Source organism: Prionailurus bengalensis, chromosome A2 (genome assembly GCF_016509475.1).
Source record: "Prionailurus bengalensis isolate Pbe53 chromosome A2, Fcat_Pben_1.1_paternal_pri, whole genome shotgun sequence".
NCBI lineage: Eukaryota > Metazoa > Chordata > Mammalia > Carnivora > Felidae > Prionailurus > Prionailurus bengalensis.
The window spans coordinates 110,844,933-110,865,072 of NC_057348.1; the positions used below are offsets into that span (position 1 = coordinate 110,844,933).

A 20,140-nucleotide genomic window follows, 5' to 3' on the forward strand; every position below is an offset into this window, starting at 1 on the left:
AGAGGAGAAATAAGTGAGATAGAAACTAAAAAACACAATAGAACTTATCACTGAAACCAGGAGCCAGTTCTTTGAAAAGATCAGCAAAATTGACAAACCTCTAACCAGACTCAGAGAGAGAGAGAGAGAGAGAGAGAGAGAGGCCTCAAACAAAATCTCAAATGAAAAAGAAATAACCAACACCACAGAAATACAAACAATACAAGATATGATGGAAAACTATATGCCAACAAATGAGACAACATAGAACAAATGGATAAATTCCTAGAAAGATATAACCTACCAAAACTGAAGCAGGAAGAAATACAAAATTTGAACAGACCATTTACCACTAAGGAGATTGAATCAGTAATCAAAAAATTCTCTCCAAATCAAAAGTTCAGCACCAGACTGCTTTACAGGCAAACTCTACCAAACATTGAAAGAAGAATCAATGCCTATTCTTCTCAAACTATTCCACAAAAATAGAAGAAAAAGGAAAACTTCCAAATTCATTCTATGAAACCAGTATCTCCCTGACACCAAAACCAGACAAAGACTCTACAAAAAAATATAAGGCCAGTATCTCTCATGAATATAGAAGCAAAAATCCTCAACAAAATATTACAAACTGAACTCAACAATATATTTAAAAAATTATATACTATGATCAAGTGGGATTTAATCCCAGGATGCAAGGGTGGGAGTCTCAAAACAATATTCTCAAAACAATCAATGTGACACATCACATCCGTAAGTGAAATGATACAAACCATATGATCATTTCAGTAGATTAAAAGCATTTTATAAAGTACAACATCCGTTCGTGATGATATTAAAACATTTAGCCCTGAAGGGTGAATAGAAATTAGCCAAATGAGGTATGGGTTATGGGGAGCCAGAAGGAAGAATTTGGGGGCATAGATGGAACAGCAGGTATGAAGATCCTAAGTCGTGTATATTTTTTATTGCTTTGAAGAATGGAAGGTAGGCCCTCGTGGAAGAAACAGAGGTCAAGAGAGGAGGTGTATGTGAAGTATAAGTTGGAGAAACTTAGCCTTGAGAAATTTTAATCTCCTCAGTAAAGTCACCAAAGGATTTAGGCAAAAGTAGCTGTTGTGTGTCAAATGGAATAGAGTAAAAGTCAGGTAGCCAGTGAAAAGGCTTTATTTGAGGAGTTTAGAGATGTAGTACCTTGGATTATGTGTGGTTTTGGCTAGAGATAAGAAACTAGTGATTCAAGTTGTATTTTGGAGGGATGACAGTACTTGTTGGTTCTTCGGAGAGGGAGTTTCTGCAGGATACTAAGGTTTCTAGAGTGAGAAATGGTGGGTCATGATGTCCCTTACTGAAATGAGAGACATTTTGTGTGACTTAAGATCATGAACTCAAATCTGAGACATTCTCACTTTATAAAAATTATGAGACATCCAAATGGAGATTTTAGATGGTCAATTGAATAGACAAGTGTGAAAGTATGCTCCTTAAAAGAGGAATCAGCACTAATGATGAAAATGTGAGTCAGGGGCATAGGGATGGATTTTGAAGCCACTTGAGTGTTAAGATTGGATATTGTTTGGACCAGCAAAATGACATTTTTTCACGGACATAATTTTTACCACATGGTTTGAAAATACCTATGTCGTCATTCTGCATGATTTTTAGTACACTCAGAGATAAATATTTTCGTCTCTTGAGTAGCATTCCTCTAACACAATGTTGTAAGTCAAAGAGAGAGGGGCGTCTGGGTGGCTCAGGTGATTAAGGGTCCAACTTTAGCTCAGATCATGATCTTGCAGTTGTGGGTTTGAGTCCAGCATTGGGCTCTGTGCTGACAGCTCACAGCCTGGAGTCTGCTTTGGATTCTGTGTCTCCCTCTCTTTCTACCCCTCTCCTGTTTGTGTGCATGCGCTCTCGCTCTCTCTCAAAAATAAAACATTAACAAAATTTTTTAAAAAATAATAAAATCCATTAAACTTACTTTACAATACAAATTACTGGTCTTTATCTGTTCTTGAATAGATGCTTATTTTTGCTTTTTAATTTTGGTCTTCTTCTGTCTTCACTCCATGTCCTCAGATAATGTATTTCCATGGTAATTTGTTGGAATATTTGATCGGTTAAATGATTTCTTATGTCAGGCAGTTTTGTAAGTAACATGTTTTCCCCCCAAGGAATTGGATTAAGGGTAGAAATCTTTTCAAAATTAACCAGAGTTATAATTATCATCTACTTTGTTGCTTTAAAAAGTCCTATTTTATGTATTTATAAAATCCATTTTATGTTAACTCATCATAGAGTCTAACTAAAATATGAAATATGTTAACTCATGGTAATTTAAAAGCAGATTATATTCCGTATCTATGGAATCTCTACTAAAGGTATTGCAGTCGACTTAGTTCCTTTTTTTTACTTTTTCATTTTTTTAAAGAAATACTTCAGATGTTCCACAATATTATTAGATTGCTTACAGATTGGCATAAACTATGAGAAAAGCACAGTAAGCAAGGAATAAACTCTTTCTGTACATCTTTGAAAGAATTGCTGAACAGAATGGGCAAGCAGTTGGAAAGTTTTCTAATTTATTACAAAAGTGTAACCCTGATCTAAAGTGAAGCTAGATGGCACACCTGGGTGGGTCCATCAGTTAAGCATCCAAATCTTGGTTTCAGCTCAGGCCATGATCTAATACTAGTTCATGAGTTTAAGCCCTGCATGGGCTCTGCACTGACATTGTGGAGCCTGCTTAGGACTCTCTTTCCTCCTCTATTTTTGCCCCTCCCCTGCTCACTCTCCATCTCTCTCTCTCTCTGAAAATAAATAAATAAACAAGCATTGAAAAAAAAAGAAAGTGAAACTAGAATTACTCATGAAATTAATTCATGATTTAGAGAGCTCATTTTGTGGCTTCAGTGATAACATAGAGATCTTTACTGAATTGTGATTTACTTCATAGTGATTGAAGATACTGGTAAAATTACAGTATTTTTAAAAATCTGAAGTTTCTTAAAATTTTACCATCTTCATCCCTTTATATATTTACTAAGCTAGGGTGTGCTCAGTACTGATTAATCCAGGGGTTGACCTATTTTTGCATTTACATCCAGATAAACAAGACTAAATGACTCTTATGTGCTAGAATTTTCAAATATATATTATTTCTCTATTTGTAAATTTATTTTTAAAAGAATGCCTTTTTTAATCATATTATCATTACATTTTATCATAACCTTGTATCATTACTCAGTCTTGTGCTGTGTTTTCTTTGTGCTGAAGGAATTGCCTACGACCCTCTGATGCTGAAACACCAGTGCATTTGTGGCAATTCCACCACCCACCCTGAGCACGCTGGACGAATACAGAGCATCTGGTCACGGCTGCAAGAAACTGGACTGCTAAATAAATGTGAGGTAATCCTGAATTTGCTACACTCTTTTACTTACTGAAATAAATCATGTAAAAAGGGCAGTATTCATTTGGGTAGTAGTAGAAAAATGTTAATACTTGGGCACAAACACCATGATCGATGAACCATTATTGATACTTGTAGCATAGCACTTTTGACCTGATTCTGGACTAGGCACCTAGGGGGGACTCAGTCCATGTTGTGGACTGAGCAGTTGCATGATGTATGTGTGCGATTATTGCAGCATGTTTTGAGACACATGATAGCATTCTTGTTTCCAGATAGGTATCATTTATTCAGTTAAATTTTTGGGAAACTCTTCACAATCTGTTAAGTGCTGAGAGTTGTTATTTATTATTATAAGCTGTACTTTGAACTCAGATATATCCCAAATTTGCCTTTGGAATTGACTAGATTTAAAGATGAACTGTCCTCTTACCAAGAAAAGTAACTTCTTTTTATTGAAGTGGCTGATAATCTTCCGTTTTTATAGTGAAGGTTTGAGTACTTTTATTTTACTGGTATTTCTTTAGACTCATTTCTGAAGATTCTCGAGTCCCTTTTTCATTTAGAAAAATATGTTTCTTTCGGCTTTCACAAGTAAAAATTGTATCAATTCAAAAAATTTCCTGTATTCAGATTTGCAAAATCTGTCACAATGCTGTTTTATTTGGTTGCTATCATTGTCCATTGTTGCCTAAGACCCAGTAACATTCTATATTTGAGTCTAAGACATTTAAAAATATATATATCCCCAATGTTTTTTTCACATTACTTTAACATTTATTGATCAAAAGTATTTTTTACCTGTGTCTATATTATGTTCAAACATGTTCTAGGGACTAGAACTATAGAATTTCACAAGACAAATCTAGTCCTTGTTATTATAGACTGACAATATAACATGTTGCTCTTTGGTTTTGTTGTCAGTCTTTGCAGATCAGTGAAGGAAATCCAGTGTGATTCTCACTAGTTTGGGAAGAAATTAAATGGATAATATTTTGACTAAAGGTATATCATGAGGAAACTGATATATTGAGACTACATCGAATTCACTCTGCTTTGATAAAATAGAAAAGCAATCTTATGCAACTACTTTTAAGTTAATTAAATTTTGGCAACCCAAAATGTGGTTCAGAATATTTCTATTCAAAGCCAATTTACTTTAAAGTAAACCTGTAAAATATATCAGTTGAGATGGAAAGGCCAGAGCAGACAGAATGTTTCTTAGAGTCATGTGCACTTGCTGATATTTGATGCCCGAATGACATCAGTCTGATCCTTCTTCTCTGCAAACTAGTGAAAAGAACTGATTTTGAAAATACAAAGTCATTTATTCAGTACATTCATTTATGAGGATGTATTATTTCCTTTATTGATTTTTCTCTTTTGAAGGTGAATAATGTACCTTGTAGGTTTTTTTCTTTACATCAAAACATGGGTAATGTCTGTGGGTCATTCAGCAGATTGGGATTGTGAATGAATACACCAAAGTATTGTGTACACATTTAGTTTTCACAAGTTTTATTATATGTTTATAATAGAATTATCAAATTTTTTTCATATTTAAAGTTATTCTTTTGATTAAATGTATCCTCTTTACCTAAAACCTTAACGTGAAAGAATTTGAGCTAGATTTATTTCTCTGATACTTCCTTGAGTGAAAGTCTGTTATTCATCTCTTGCCAGTAGAATCCATATTATATGGCAGAAGGATTTCATACTTTTTGGTAAATTATAGAGTTGTCTTTAAGGTTTTTATGTTTTTGATAATGCACTGTGGAGGCCAATCCACTATGTGGTCGACACAGTCCCATATGGAGTAAATAAAGTAAACTAGCAAGGGGACTAATCCGTGGTGAACTGGTCTTAATGGACATTTATTCACGTGAACGTTTCTGTTTCACCGTTACATCTACTATAGATGCTTTCCACCTTGGCATTTTTTTCTGTGCTTTTGCCAGCTGAGGCATTGCTGTTTACATTTTTTCACTTTTAGGTCCTTATTATATCCTGGAGTGTTACCCCAGCCACATTAGCAGTGGCTGATCAGAGACTTCAAATGCATTGTTAGATGATGGTATTCCTTAAATCTTTTTACCTGAAAGAGCACTGGTTATGAAAGGAGCAAAGTGCAGAAATAAGTGGAATGTAAAATGGCTCATCCTGGTCTTAACATTTAAAAATCTGTTACCCCTTTCTGATCAGTCTTCTTTTTCAACTCCTCATGCATCACATTATTTTAGTCCTGTATTATTTGAAAGCATAAAATTCAATTTATACAACAGCACTCACTGGTGAAATGGCAGAAGTACAGTGGGGCTAATGAGAATGAGTGAGTCTAGCCCTAGACCAGTCAGCTAAATAAGTGTCTTTGGTAAACAATCACACTACGAATAATGCACTTGAAAGCCCAGATCACTAGAGTTGCTCTTAATGAAGACCAACTACAAAAATATCCATAATTTCTTAATAATATAAACAGAACACTCTTTTTGCTAACATAATTTGATAACAGTTCACTAGTTGTTTGATTGCTTAAGTGATGAAATTGTTGCTCATATGTATTTATTTGCTCCTATGGTATCAGGTATCTCGGACTTCATGCTGACCTAATCATAAAATGGAATTTCTAAAACCATTTAAAAAAAGAGTTTAAGACAACTAGAGGTTGATGTTTTTTGTATGTAAATGATTTTAGGAATATTCAAAATGTAATTTTAAAAAAATTTTAATGTTTATTTATTTTTGAGAGAGACACACCCAGAGTGTGAATAAGGGAGGGGCAGAGAGAAAGGGAGACACAGAATCTGAAGTAGGGCTCCAGGCTCCAAGCTGTCAGCACAGAGCCCGATGTGGGGCTCAAACCCACAAACCATGCAATCATGACCTGAACTGAAGTCGGACACTTAACCGATTTAGCCACCTAGGCGCCCCAAAATGTAATTTTAAAAATGATCATTAACCAAACAAATGTTACCCTTTTCTAGAGACTTTCAGGTTGTATGTAAGGTAAAACATAGTAACAAAAGGGGTAAAACAGAACCAAAAGAAACATAACTCCTTTTTTCTTCTTGATTGTTTCTATCAGAAGAGTATGGGAGAAAATAAAAAGGGAACACACAGAGGTTATTTCAGAACAGTTTAGCCCACTCAGAAATAGTAGAATCTGTTTCATCAACCAGTAGTCTTCCTAGTAACTGCACCTAAAATAAATGGTACATGTTCGTTGTGGATTTTCTTTTAAAGTTTTTGCTTTGACAAGTTAAATCTAATGTACACATTTAATATATTATTAAATCATCTTGCAAGGATGCTAACCTTTTTGTCTCAAGCCAAATTATTTTGAAAATTTCAATTATGTGGAAGAGAAAACCACAGAAACATAAAACAAATCTTTTAGCATTTCACCAAAACTCATTAGAATCAGTTGCTGAGGGGCGCCTGGGTGGCGCAGTCGGTTAAGCGTCCGACTTCAGCCAGGTCACGATCTTGCGGTCCGTGAGTTCGAGCCCCGCGTCAGGCTCTGGGCTGATGGCTCGGAGCCTGGAGCCTGTTTCCAATTCTGTGTCTCCCTCTCTCTCTGCCCCTCCCCCGTTCATGCTCTGTCTCTCTCTGTCCCAAAAATAAAATAAAAACGTTGAGAATCAGTTGCTGAAAAAAACAGGAGAAAAGTATACTGTAAGTGGCAAGTGGTCAGGTACATGGTGAGAGCATTAAGGGTCAAAGAGGCAAGAAAATTCTTCGTGTATGGGCTAATAGGTTTCCTGGTTAGTGTTTATGAACCTTCTAAGGAGATCAAGGCCCATGACAGGATCTTCCAATTGGACTTGACTTACTCACTCCATGAGAGAAGTTAGGTTTCAGGTTGGGTATGAATGAATATTTACCATGATAGCCGAAAGACTTCAGGAGAATGAGACCTTTCCTTCTAAATTTGTCTAGATAGGACTACTAGGAAATTAAATTCCAGTTCTGTTTGTTCCTTGATTATGTTTAGAGCATGCATTCCTGAGAGGGTAAAATCTGTGCATCTAGGACTCCAGGGATGTGAATACGAGCCTTGGTGTCTAGGTTATCACTCTTTCCTAAACATTATAGACAAATTTCTGTCTTGGTGTGAGCAATAAGAACTCAACTCAATTGTCTCAAAAGAGAGAGGATTTATTAGATTTTACAGAAAAGGATATAATTGAATAAGAATATAACACATAGAAGCTGGGTCAGTTTGTTTTTCCCCAATATCCAGAGAGCGATTTGCCATCTTTGAACACTATTTTCCTGCCAGGTCTGGATAGCCACCTATAGCTAGCAGTTAGCCAGTGCTTTTAGAGAAGGTATCAACAGATTTCTGGGGACATATAGCTGGTCAGCAAGCTGAAACCTGTGGCCAAATAAGTGGTATTCATTTATTGATTAGTGCGGTGCTCATATGTTAGCACACATCAGAATCATTGGGAATACTAAAATACAGATTGTGGGGCTCCAGCCTCAGAGGTTCATATTCAGCAGTAGTGGAGTCCTGTTGGGATGAGGTCTGAGAATTTGGGTTGCTAACATGTGTCTGGGTAATCTTGATACTGCTGATCTGGCCACCACACTTTAAGAATGGTAGAATCTTTAAGATGTATACTTTAAGAACAGGATTCATCCATTCAACAGTACATCAAAATTTTGAGTTTTCCAGGCTCCTGTATTAGGATCTAGAGAAGATTCATGCCCTGTCTTCAAGGAGATTACCATTTGGTGGGATCAGCCAATATTAATCAAATGGTCACAGAAAAAAATATGTAATTACAAAATCACAAGGGATTTTGAGTTACTAATTTATGTTGCAGTGATTTTAAAGACTCTTACTGATTTAGCTTGGAGAAGAAAAATAAAATGAGAAAGAGTGTGGTCCAGTGCTGCCTCCGTAGTCTTGACAGCATCAGAAGGGCCGTCTGAACAAGAGATGGAAGTAGAAGTGTTGTATATCAGAATGCAAAGGAGGAAGTACCCCAGACCTAATGTTGAAGAGCTTGACCTCCTTCGTTCTTTGTTTGTGTTTGTTTTGGCTTTTTATTTCACTGGGAAAGAAGGTAAGGAGTCTCCATTCTACTGGCATTCAAAGAAATGTCAGCTTTCTTCAACCAACAGAATAGTCAATTTTGTAATTAAACAATGATATGATAGGAAAGATGGCAATTTGTAAACATTCAATGGCCTCCTTTGTTTCAAAATAATAGACTGATCCACAAATCAGAATTATGTATTGTGTCAGTTTATTTAGCAGTGTAGAAAATCGATCAAAATGGATTCCTTCAAAGGTTATTGTTCAACATTAGATTTGACCTTACTCCTGCCATTAATTATCTGTATACTTTTGTCAACTCATTTAACCTTACTCATTGGTTTGCCCATGTGTAAGATGAGGCTCGTAGGCAGGATATTTGCTAGGATCTTTTCCAGCTAGTGATATCATACGAAACTAGATGGCTAAGGAGCTCATTTGGAACATAACACTTTCTTTGGTTAAGAGTAGACAAAATTTTTAGAGTGTTTTAGTAAACATACTGCTTTTTGACTTGTAAGCTGTAGTGTAAATTGGTTGTGCTTACTAGTCCTGATTAGCAGCCAGAGAAAACATTAGTCTTCATTATATTAGATTACAGTGGATACATGGGTCAACTTCTTTTGGCATGACGTGGCACTGTTTTTTAAAAAATTGAGGTGGTTAGTCCTTCATGCCAGTACTATTTAATTTTTTTCCCCAACTGAATCATTCACACTTAGTTTACTGATCCTTTAGAGAGCAAAAAGCAAAATCGGTAGCTTTCTTGTCACCATAAGAAGTGGATCTGGAGGGGTCATTTGGTATCCTCCTCAGAAACAAGTCCTTTGATTAGATAGCCAGGTTTCTAAAGTGTGTGTGCCCTGAAGAAAACAATGTGCTTTTCTGTCCTTAAAAAATTGCAGAGATTGACCCATCATCTGTTAGAAATGCACTTGCAGTTGTTTTTCCAGAAGTGTTCATGACTCTCAGCCCCACCAAGCCACCCACAGACATTTGCTTGCTCTCACATTTGTTTTGAGAATAATAACATTTTATAATGCTTTTGTTGGATTACATATTATGTGGAATTTGCATTGGCTCTTTGTAACTAATATTGAATAACTTTGTTTCGCTTAATTCGTAAGTAAAAACCATAAGCAACATACTGTGCTGAAATGTTTAACTCTTTTATTCAAGTGCCAACACAAAGTAATTACAAAACAATTCGGGGACCCAAAACCAAGCTACTGTTGTGCCTTTTGGGACTTCCTCAGCCGTTCCAATGAGAAAAGTGGAGAGCAGGTTTAATGTAAAATCTTAAGATGCCAAGGAGCTCAGGGCTAGGGTCCCACACCTTCCTGTGCATTACAGGTAATTTTAGAAGACCTTTTTCAAATCTAAATAAAGAAATATAATACTCTTTGAGAAAAACTTTTGGAATGTGCAGATTTTCTGACATAACTGCTAAAAAGCACTGAATACTGCAAGTTAATTCAATTAAACATTTGTTTTATAGAGTAATCTAACTAGATGGCAGCACATAACAGCTTACTGTTTAGCTTGCAAAAAGAAAATTTTATGTGTGTTTGTGTTTTAGAATCTAACCACAAAGCAGTAAGAAACTTAAACAGGGAGTCTTGTGAATTGTCTCCAAAGGACAGGACAGTCTTGAGAAGTGGCACAAATGATTTAGATGTGATGAGTAAACCAGGATACATTTTGTAATTATTCTGAGAGATATTTGTATATCACAGTAGAGTGAACCTAGTCAGATAAATACATTAAAGTTACTTGTGCAGCCTATAATCAGAATTAAGATGATTTGGAATTTTTTGTTTTGATTATTTTTTTCTATAAAAAAGGAAGAATTAATGTGGAAAACAATCAACAAAAGGAAATAAGACAGACTGCCCACATTTGGAGAGTGATATGGGATTATTTTAAGAGCAGCATTAAAGCTTATTTTTTAAAATGTTTGTTTGTTTGTAGAACATGAGCAGAGGAGGGGTAGAGAGAGAAGGAGTGAGAGAATCCCAGGTATATTCCATGCTGTCAACACAGAGCCCAGTGTGTGGCTCTGTGGGATGGGATCATGACCTCAGCCAAAATCAGGAGTCAGATGCTTAACCCACTGAGCCACCTAGGCGCCCCTAAAGCCTATTAACAAAAATGAATAGTTACATGTTTTTAACCATCTGAAAATTATAATGCTAAAGTAATGCAAAATATTTATTGTGACAAAATTTGTTTCATATATGATTACTATTTTTAAAAAACCAATGCTTTAGCCCAAACCATTAAAATGTTCATTTACAGTTGTTTACAGAATAATTATAATCTAGGAGATTCAGTTACATAAAATCATAAAAATTGAGCAGTTACACTAAAGGGTAACATTTTTTTTCTTTTTGATGCGCATAATATTTTGAAGTGGGTGGAAATAAACTTTTAAGAAATATATAGCATGTATACTTTTTTACCATTCAGACCTTTATTATTGACCAGGATTTGCTGTTCTCTGAAATTCTTTTGCAATTACTTTATGCACCCAGAAATATCTTTACGTGAATTGTAATGACCGAATCAAGCAGTTTTATAAGCAAGTGGAGGCACTTGTTTTGAAGAACAGATAGATCTTTCTTACTTCCCAACCTTTGCTGTGACAACCATTTGTTGTAACTACAGTTTGAAATGTGGGTCAGTAGAGTGTCAGTATCTTGAATTCATTTACGAGCAGAAAGAATGGACAGCTCCCTCTAACATGTCGTTCTCGACCGAGGATGCACATTAAAACCCACAGGGTGTTTCTAAGTATATATATGCCCAGGGTGTCCCCAAGGTTAATCAGACATTCTGGAGGTAGGACCCAGGCAATAATACCTTTTAATCTTCCCCAGCTGATTTCAAGGTGCAGACAATGTTAAAAACCACTATACCAGAAGGTCTATTTCTTTTTTTTTTTAATTAAAAAAATTTTTTTAATGTTTATTTATTTTTGAGACAGAGAGAGACAGAGCATGAGCAGGGAAGGGGCAGGTAGAGAGGGAGACACAGAATGTGAAGCAGTCTCCAGGCTCTGAGTTGTCAGCACAGAGCCCAACGCAGGGCTCGAACTCACAAACCACAAGATCATGACCCGAGCCGAAGTCAGACGCTTAACCGACTGAGCCACCCAGGTGCCCCAGGAGGTCTATTTCTTAATTTAAGCTTAATGGGATAGAGACAGAAAGGTGAATGGAGTCAAATATGTGAACATGGGAGTGTAACAGAAGTGAGCATTTACTTGAGAAATGTAGCATTAACTCAGAAGTTCCATACACAGACTTTTAAAAATTGGGAAATGTATTTATTATTTTGAAGTTATCACAAGGTAGGAATAGGAATTTTAGAAAATATACTTATTTTTCAATTATGATTAAACATTAAGAAATTGCTTCAAAGTATAGCTAATATACTTTTGAAAACCTTCATAGTGAGATCTCCACTCTTGCTTCAACTTTAGTAATTTATTACTTCAATTATTATATTTGCTTGCCTAAGTCAATTCTATCAATTAAAATAAAGAATGTTGAGTTTTTATTGTGTATAAGATCATTTCACATAGAATATTATCATTTTAGGGCTAAAGAGGGACTTTGAAGTAATTTGGTCAAACCTCCTAATGTTTATAAATGGAGAAATTAGGGTCCTGAAATGTACCTCATAGCTGGCTAGGAGCATGTTACAGACAGGTGACGGTCCGAACCTAGAACTCAGGGCTCCTGACCTCCAGTTTATTTTCTTTCCATGTGACCAGCTGCAAGGACCACAAGCCTATTGGGCTGCCTGTCTGCTTAATTGCCTCCTTCCCTTCTTTCACTCCCCTTTGTTTATAAGAAAAACTCTGATAGGAATAAGTTATTATCATGAGGGATATATAGTAGCAAAGAATGCAGTTAGGGGAAGGGGATTGAAAAATCCTTTATGTAAAATCAAAGAAACAATTGAATGTAGCATTTGAAAACTCCAATAGATACCATTGGACATGAGCAATGAGTCCAGAATCTTGAATTTGTTTGAGAGAAGGGTATCAAGAAAAATGAATAGGCTGTGAACTTACCCATTAAATATTAAGTATGGAATTTGTAACAGAAGGTAACTTTGACACTCCTAAGTCATTTATGATTTCTTAACTTTCGAAGTCGCCAACCCTGTGGATTTTTGTAGGAAAAAAAATGCATCCCTATATTTAGGGACACTGGATGAAATATTTTCAGAAAATGAAATATTTCAGTGGAAATTGTTGCCTAATATGTCACCACTTTGAAAATGATTAAAGAAAATAGGGTCTCCCCCAGCAGAGGCAGGTACTTTGACTTGTCAAATTTAAGTCGGACATTTTCTCCTAGTTTGGAACTGCCACAAAATGAGCCCTTTCATGTCCTCAATAATACCAAACCAATGCAATCCATCTGTTCTGCTAAATTATTTCTAGTTCCCTAACCAAAGGCACTGCTTTTTCATGCATTTTATCATGATTTTATGCCCTTTATTATATTTTACAAAAGGTTCTGATTCCTCCAGGGCCAATGAGAACTGATTAGGACACTGGCCTCAATCCAGGCTTTGAACACAGGAGGGGAAGGAATAGAACTGTTTCCTTTTTGCCCAGCTCCTTGGCAGAAAAAAATATGAATCTATACCGTGTGTGTGCTCTGTGTGTGGGTGGGTGTGGGTAGGCTGCATTTTATCCTGTCACAGTATGACTTTGGAGATCTTGTTCAGAACATTCCTTCTATAATCAGGTTGCATTAACGGGCTTTATTTCAGAAAGACTATTTCTTTAGGAAAGAACCATGATGTGTTGAGAGACTCGATATTGTCATTTTATTTTTTTTAATTTTTTAAATGTTTATTTTTAAGAGAGAGAGAGTGTGTCTGTAAGTGAGTGAATGTGAATGAGGGGGAAAGGCAGAGACAGAGGGAGACACAGAATCTGAAGTAGGCTCCAGGCTCCAAGCTGTTAACACAGACCCCGACACAGGGCTCGAACCCACAAACTACGAGATCATGACCTGAGCCAAAGTGAGATGCTTAACTGACTGAGCCACCCAGGCGCCCCTGATATAGTCATTTGAAATAACTTTAGTCAAACTTCAAACCTGAAGGTAGACTGTTTGGGGCTCTGAACTAAATATGGTCATATACCTCAGGTGTTTAGCACTGAGAGTAGTTACTCAGTACACATTAGTTCTTTTCCTACTCTGAAAGAACAACTTCTTGAATGTAGGTCACAGACACTTACTGGGTTGAGCACTGGGTATTACATGTAGGGGATGAATCCCTGGATTCTGTTCTTGATATCATTATTGTACTATATGCTAACTAACTTGGATGTAAATTTTAAAAATTAAAAAAAAAGGATGCAGGTCACAGAGAATGAAAACATAATAATGAGTATATCCTACATCACAGGGTTTCTTTATTAAGGGAATGAAAGAAGAGCTACAAGCTTTGTTTCCTAAGCCTGTATTAGCAAGGTATTTAAGACCTATATTGGGATTTTAAGTGAGAAAGACCCAGATGAAAGCTATCCTTTATATGCATTGAGTGTCCAAATATACTGAGAGTTCTCATAAATCCTTTTGGTCAGAATCATAGATGACTTCAGATAGACATCTTGCATGCTAAGTATCTCTGAGAACGGAAATCAGTATCTCCCTAAATTGCGATTATCAGAGCACTTTATCCTATTTCATGACTCATTATGCTGTTGACCTTTGACTCAAGAGAGCATCATGAGAGAGAAATTAAGGAATAAAGGCTACACAGGAAGTAGAAAATATGGGAAGGGCTTAAATGAAAATATCTATATTTAAGCATAAACACATCACATAATAAATTACTGATGATAATGCCAGAAATGAGAATTGTTGGAAGCCTCAATTTGAGAGAAAAAGTTAAATATGACAAATTTAAGACATCTGATAAAAGTGAGGCAAAATGGAACTACTCCAGGAGATCCTATGTGTTAAGAAAGAAGGAATTTCAGAATTTTTAGCTTAGTCATCCACCAAGTTCCCACAGCAGTGCCCCTGTGAGATATAAATCTCAAAACATGCTTTCTCCAGATCACTTTTCCAGGTAGAAACATTTTTCATAATGAGTTGGTTTTTACTGCTCCCTTTCTGTAGAAACATGTATATCTTGTTTGTAGATTTTGTCTGGCATCCATAGGAGCAGAAGGTGATTATTAAGAATAAGTACTTCCTTATATTTAGTGTAATTATTTTTTAAGAAATATATTCTATAATAATAAAAAGAACCAGTGTAAAATACTTTTTTGAAGTCAGTATAAAATACTTTTTTTGAATTCATAAGGGAGCAGAGAAAGGGGGCTGGAAAGAAATCGAAGTGAAAACTTAGGAGCTACATTACATTTTAATAGTAAGAGGTAGGACAAGAGTATAAACTAGAGCAGAATATTTGAGCAAGTCAGTGTTAAATAGACTGCATCAGATGCCTTATCCTTACTGTTACTTAACTGATAGTACAGAAGACAATTACTGAGATTCAGCAGGTGTCCTCCTATGATTTATCAGCGCTTGGGCTACCATCAATAATTAAATCTTGTTAGCAGATTATTTTTGAAATGTGTGATTGAGCATTCCATGTGAATGTAAGTGGGATTGTGGGAGAATGAAAAAGGAGTTGGGACAAGCATGAAGTGTATGGTATGTAAATATATGTGACTAGTTTATAAAAACCTAAAGATATGTTTATTATTAATGGTATTTAATGTTATGCCAGAGGTAGAACTTCAGTTCAGAGTTGAAAAACTAACTTTATAGAAAAAGAGGAAGGGAAAAAAATCAATGAAGCTTTATGACAGTAGCCAAAATGTGGGTTTGATTGTTAGCTATAGAATTGACATTGTTTAAGATACATCAGCATGTGAAATGTTAATGGCTGTGGATTTCGTAGACTCATAGAAATAAGATTTGGAAGCCCTGTCATTTCACGTTGTTCATTATTCTGCCAGACTAAGACTGGTTGCCACAGTCTGGTTTCCATTGCTGTGCTCATTCCAATTTTAGATGACTCAGACCATGGAGTTACCACTGTTTATCTTGGGGGATTTTCCACCAGCTGAAATCTCAAAGTTAAAATGTTAACCTTTAATATTTCTTTGAACATTCTCTTGCTTATTTTATCTTATCATTTGCCATTCTTCTTTGGTTGTTCTGACCTTCTGTAAACTCTTGCAAATTTAATGTTTACTAGCAAACCACCTAGGGCAATAACATGTTTGTTTATTGATCAGAGCAATGACTGACCAGTTGGCCGTCATTAAATTTTCCTTTGTCTTCAGCGTTGTCTACCTGGTTTAATTTCAGCATTCAGTACCTATCTAGAAATAATTTCTCTCAAGCATTTAAAATTTTTTTTCTAGAGATGTAAATTGGATGTCAAAAACAGGAAATTTCAATGCTATGACAAAGAAAATTCCATATGCATTTGTTTATTTATTTGGCACATTACAAGCGCAGTGTCAAGAAGTTTCTGTTTTACATCATTCCTGTTACCTTGTTCTTACTCCTTGGATCTCCCACCATTCCTCTCTCACTGTGACATGATGATTTATTTTCTGTGACAAGCAGAGCTCTACCCTCTACCCAGTAAACCCCTAGGAAGTATCAGCATATTTGAGATTTTCCCAGCCTGCTTCCTTAGACATCAACAGCAACCACCTTTCCTTAAATTAGGGAGGTTGAATATGGAATTGTCCTGGTCCTCAGAGAGGTGTTGCTGTCTCCCAATGTTTTCATGTCACCTGGTGATTTCATGGTCAGGAACATGAGAGGACAGCATTTCCTGAACAAATTTTCTTTGAATTTCACTGTAGTTCTATACTAATATGTTACATTACAAAGGCTTTGTTGTGATACATATTTTAAGTGATACATTAATACTGCCTGGGTAATTTTGGGAAGCCCAGCAATTTTCAGAAGTAAGGCTAATTAACTTCATACACCAGCATGATGTTTATTGGACTTGTAGATATGTCAACTGAGAAATGTGGCCAAGAAGAATACTTCGTATGTTGACTACCTGAGGTTTCATGTAATGTGCTCTTTTGTCTATGTTGAAGCACCATTCTTTGTTGAAATGAAAGTCTCTCCCTAGCATGTGCATAAAAATATTGACTGAGTCTAGAGAGTGTGTCAGACTATCTCTGGCTAAACAGCAGTTTTGGTTTTTGCTTACCTCTTCTGTCACAGTAATGGTTTTATAAAATACATTAAATTACTACAAAAGTAAAATAAAAATGGAAGACAAGATTTTATTAGATTCAATACATATAAAAATAGTTTGTTCAATTACTATAAGTTTCTAAATATTTACTCTGAATTTCTGTATAGACCTCATCACACACTATTCACAAACCATTCCTGAAATGTTACTGACCCTATCGGACATACTTTGAGTAACATTGATCTAGATTAATGATTCCGTGAGGTGCACACATGAAGTGATCAGCATTTTTGTGATAATAGATTACATTAAAATGTGTTGATATTACTATGTCCTTTAAGAAACAATAGAGAAATTGTTCTAACAGCTTCTTCAAGTGAATGTAAAGTAAGATTTTAATGAATTCACCTCTCAGCTAAACAGTAGCCACTAGGTTTTTTTTGTTTTTTTTTTTTTAGGGTTTTTTGTTTATTTTAACCTCTGTTTTAAGCTGATACTTTTACACAGGAGTTAACTCTTAATTTCTTTGTTATAGACTTATTTTTATGTCAAAGAACAATATGCTTTATGTCAGTTGCCCATTTGGGCATAGGCATAAACAATCCATAGGCTCTGAACCTTGCATGCACTCGTTTTTCAAATATTATTATGGTACTTTACTAAGCAAATCAGTGTCACATTCCAGCATGATGAAACTCAGTTCATTATTAATCATCTTAAATGTGACTTGTGTCTTACTTTCTTCTACGTGTTTTTAGTGGAGTACTGTAGGCTTCTGCTATTTTCTTTCAGCGAATTCAAGGTCGAAAAGCCAGCCTGGAGGAAATACAGCTTGTTCATTCTGAACATCACTCACTGTTGTATGGCACCAACCCTCTGGATGGACAGAAGCTGGACCCCAGAACACTCCTAGGTCTGTACGGGTCTCCATTCTACTGAGAATAGCACATTCCAGCACTATCATTAGTCAATGCTGTTGTCAGTTCAAAATACTTGGCAAGCAGTATGACAAAAAAATCAGCTTTTCCAACAGCATTGCTCTGTGGAATGAGTCCTTTACAATAGAAACCAGCATAGATTAAGAAAATCTTGCATTAGAAAAAATGACAGTGCAAGTTCTATGATGTTTACGTTAAATTAACCTTTATTTGAATAGTATTTGTTCACTGTGTTTTATCTTATAAGAATACATGCATTGTTGGCTTTGTCTGCATTTTTAAGCTAAAAGAAATAAGGATTTTCACATTCTTCATGCAATTTTATCTTCACCTTTCCAATTTCTTTTGTGTCTTTTAGTTTTTTACTTTGACCTTGACATATAAAAGGCACTGTACCAACTCATTATTACTATACCTAGAACATTACATTTTATTGTAAGATTGCATTTTAAATTTTAGTATAATCTATTTAATGCATACCTTAACTATGGAATTAAATAGTTAAGTAGATAGCAGAAGTGTAAAACTAATAAACACAATTTTTAGTTAATATATAATTTTCAAACATTTACCATTAGATATTAAAATAAAATTTATGTTGCGGAGCTTTGCATAAACTTTATATGAGTGATAGAAACAGAAGATTTCAGAAAACAGTTTGTGACAAAACCATATTTAGCTGGAGCAACTAATATTAATTATATTGTTTATTAATAACTTTTTATAGTGGAATAATAATACATGACATAGCAATGTATGCCAAAGGATCATATTTTAAGTATTTTAACTAAAAGGGCATTTTAGGACTTTTCCTTGTCCCTTTCTTTCAAACAAACCTATTATGTCAGATCCCAACTATTGGACTCTTTCACCTAATTTAATGCAATTTCTACGTGATTTATGTTAACTGGTCCTAAGCAATTCAAAAGCAAGTATATGACATGTAGTAGGCATCTTAGAAAGCAATTATAAAGGGAAATTAACAGTTACCCATTATAATGCTTACAATCTGCCTTTTAAAACAAATGGCAGGCACCCCTAAATTTGTGAAGTAAAGGCACATGGGTGAGTGTGTGTGAGCATGTGAATGCATGCATGCTGGGTAGTGGTAGCTTGGAGAGAAACTGACAGAAATGGGAACGCATAAAGACTACTCAATTTTTAGAAAACATTCAAAATTTGATGATGAGAAATACTTTGTATAGTAGAATTGAAGTTATATAATTAATATAAAGGCAAGTCACTCGAAACATATAATCTATATGTTTTTTTTCTGAATTCTTTTGAAGGAATCAATATTTGCACATGCAGATCTTTTACATAAAGTACTCCTTTTGCTATGGATACTATATAATAAATGTCCTTATTTTAACATGATTTAATAATCACACCTATTTTACCACAAAGTTGAAGCAAACTGAACTTTCATGGTTTTATGAGATCAAAATACTCATGTATTTAAAGATAAAAAGCTGTGTCCATTTTGATAATTGTTTAACTTAGTTAAGAGAAAACCAGTAGAAAACTTTCCTAATTGTTAAAATTCTAAATATGGTCTAAAAATTAAATATGGTCTAAAGGATAAATCAACTTTCCTAATTGTTAAAATTCTAAATATGGTCTAAAAATTAAATATGGTCTAAAGGATAAATCAATCAAGGCATATGACTAGGTACTTTGGATTTAATTGGGATAAACTTACACATAGGCGTTTGAGAGGTGTTTCAAGCAATCGTTATTCCACATTTTATCAAGCTGATGAACAGCCACTTTTTAAAAATTCTTTTATGTTTTTATTTATTTGAAAGAGACAGTATGAGTGGAGGAAAGGCAGAGAGCGAGGGAGACACAGAATCTGAAGCAGGCTCCAGGCTCTGAGCTGTTAGCAGAGAGCCCAACATGGGGCTTAAACTCACGAACCTTGAAATCATGACGTGAGTTGAAGTCAGACACTTAACCAACTGAGCCACCCAGGCGTCCCCATTATTCCACATTTTAAGAGAAAGGAGGAAATAAACTTCAGCAATTCCAAACTGGTTTACTTATGAAACATGGCAATACCACTGTTTTTGTAATGAAATTTTACACTTGAGCAAAACTGATTTTCTCAAAATAGTCGACATATATATAATTTAAAAATTTAATGATTTACAAGTAAATGCCAAACTATAATTTAGAACCTGGACAAAGGAGTTTCCTATGATGTATGCCATGAAAACACCAAGTATCAATAGCTTAGTTTTTACAGGTTTGTTTTCTTTTTTTCTTTTCCTTTTTCTTTTTTTGTCATTGTCCATCAGTGAAATTTTACTGGAATGCACCCATCCCCATGCTTTTTTTTTAAGTTTTTATTTTAATTCCAGTTCATTAACATATAGTGTTACATTTGGTTCAGGTGTATGATACATTGGTTCAGTAGTTCATTACAATACCTGATGTTCATCACAGCTTAATCCTCATCTATTTAACCCATTCCCCTACCCTCCTCCCCTCTGGTAACCATCAGTTTGTTCTCTATAATTAAAAGTCTGTTTCTTGGTTTGTCTT

At 35.2% G+C, this 20,140-nt stretch overlaps 1 protein-coding gene across 1 annotated transcript in view; it reads left to right on the forward strand.

Moving 5' to 3' along the window:
• The window catches only part of HDAC9 (histone deacetylase 9), a 939,997-nt gene that overhangs the window by 648,817 nt on the left and 271,040 nt on the right, over nucleotides 1-20,140 (forward strand). The window contains exons 16-17 of the mRNA XM_043589049.1: nucleotides 3,256-3,389; nucleotides 17,448-17,568. Of these exons, the coding sequence (XP_043444984.1) occupies nucleotides 3,256-3,389; nucleotides 17,448-17,568 (255 nt within the window). The remainder of the gene's footprint in view (nucleotides 1-3,255; nucleotides 3,390-17,447; nucleotides 17,569-20,140) is intronic.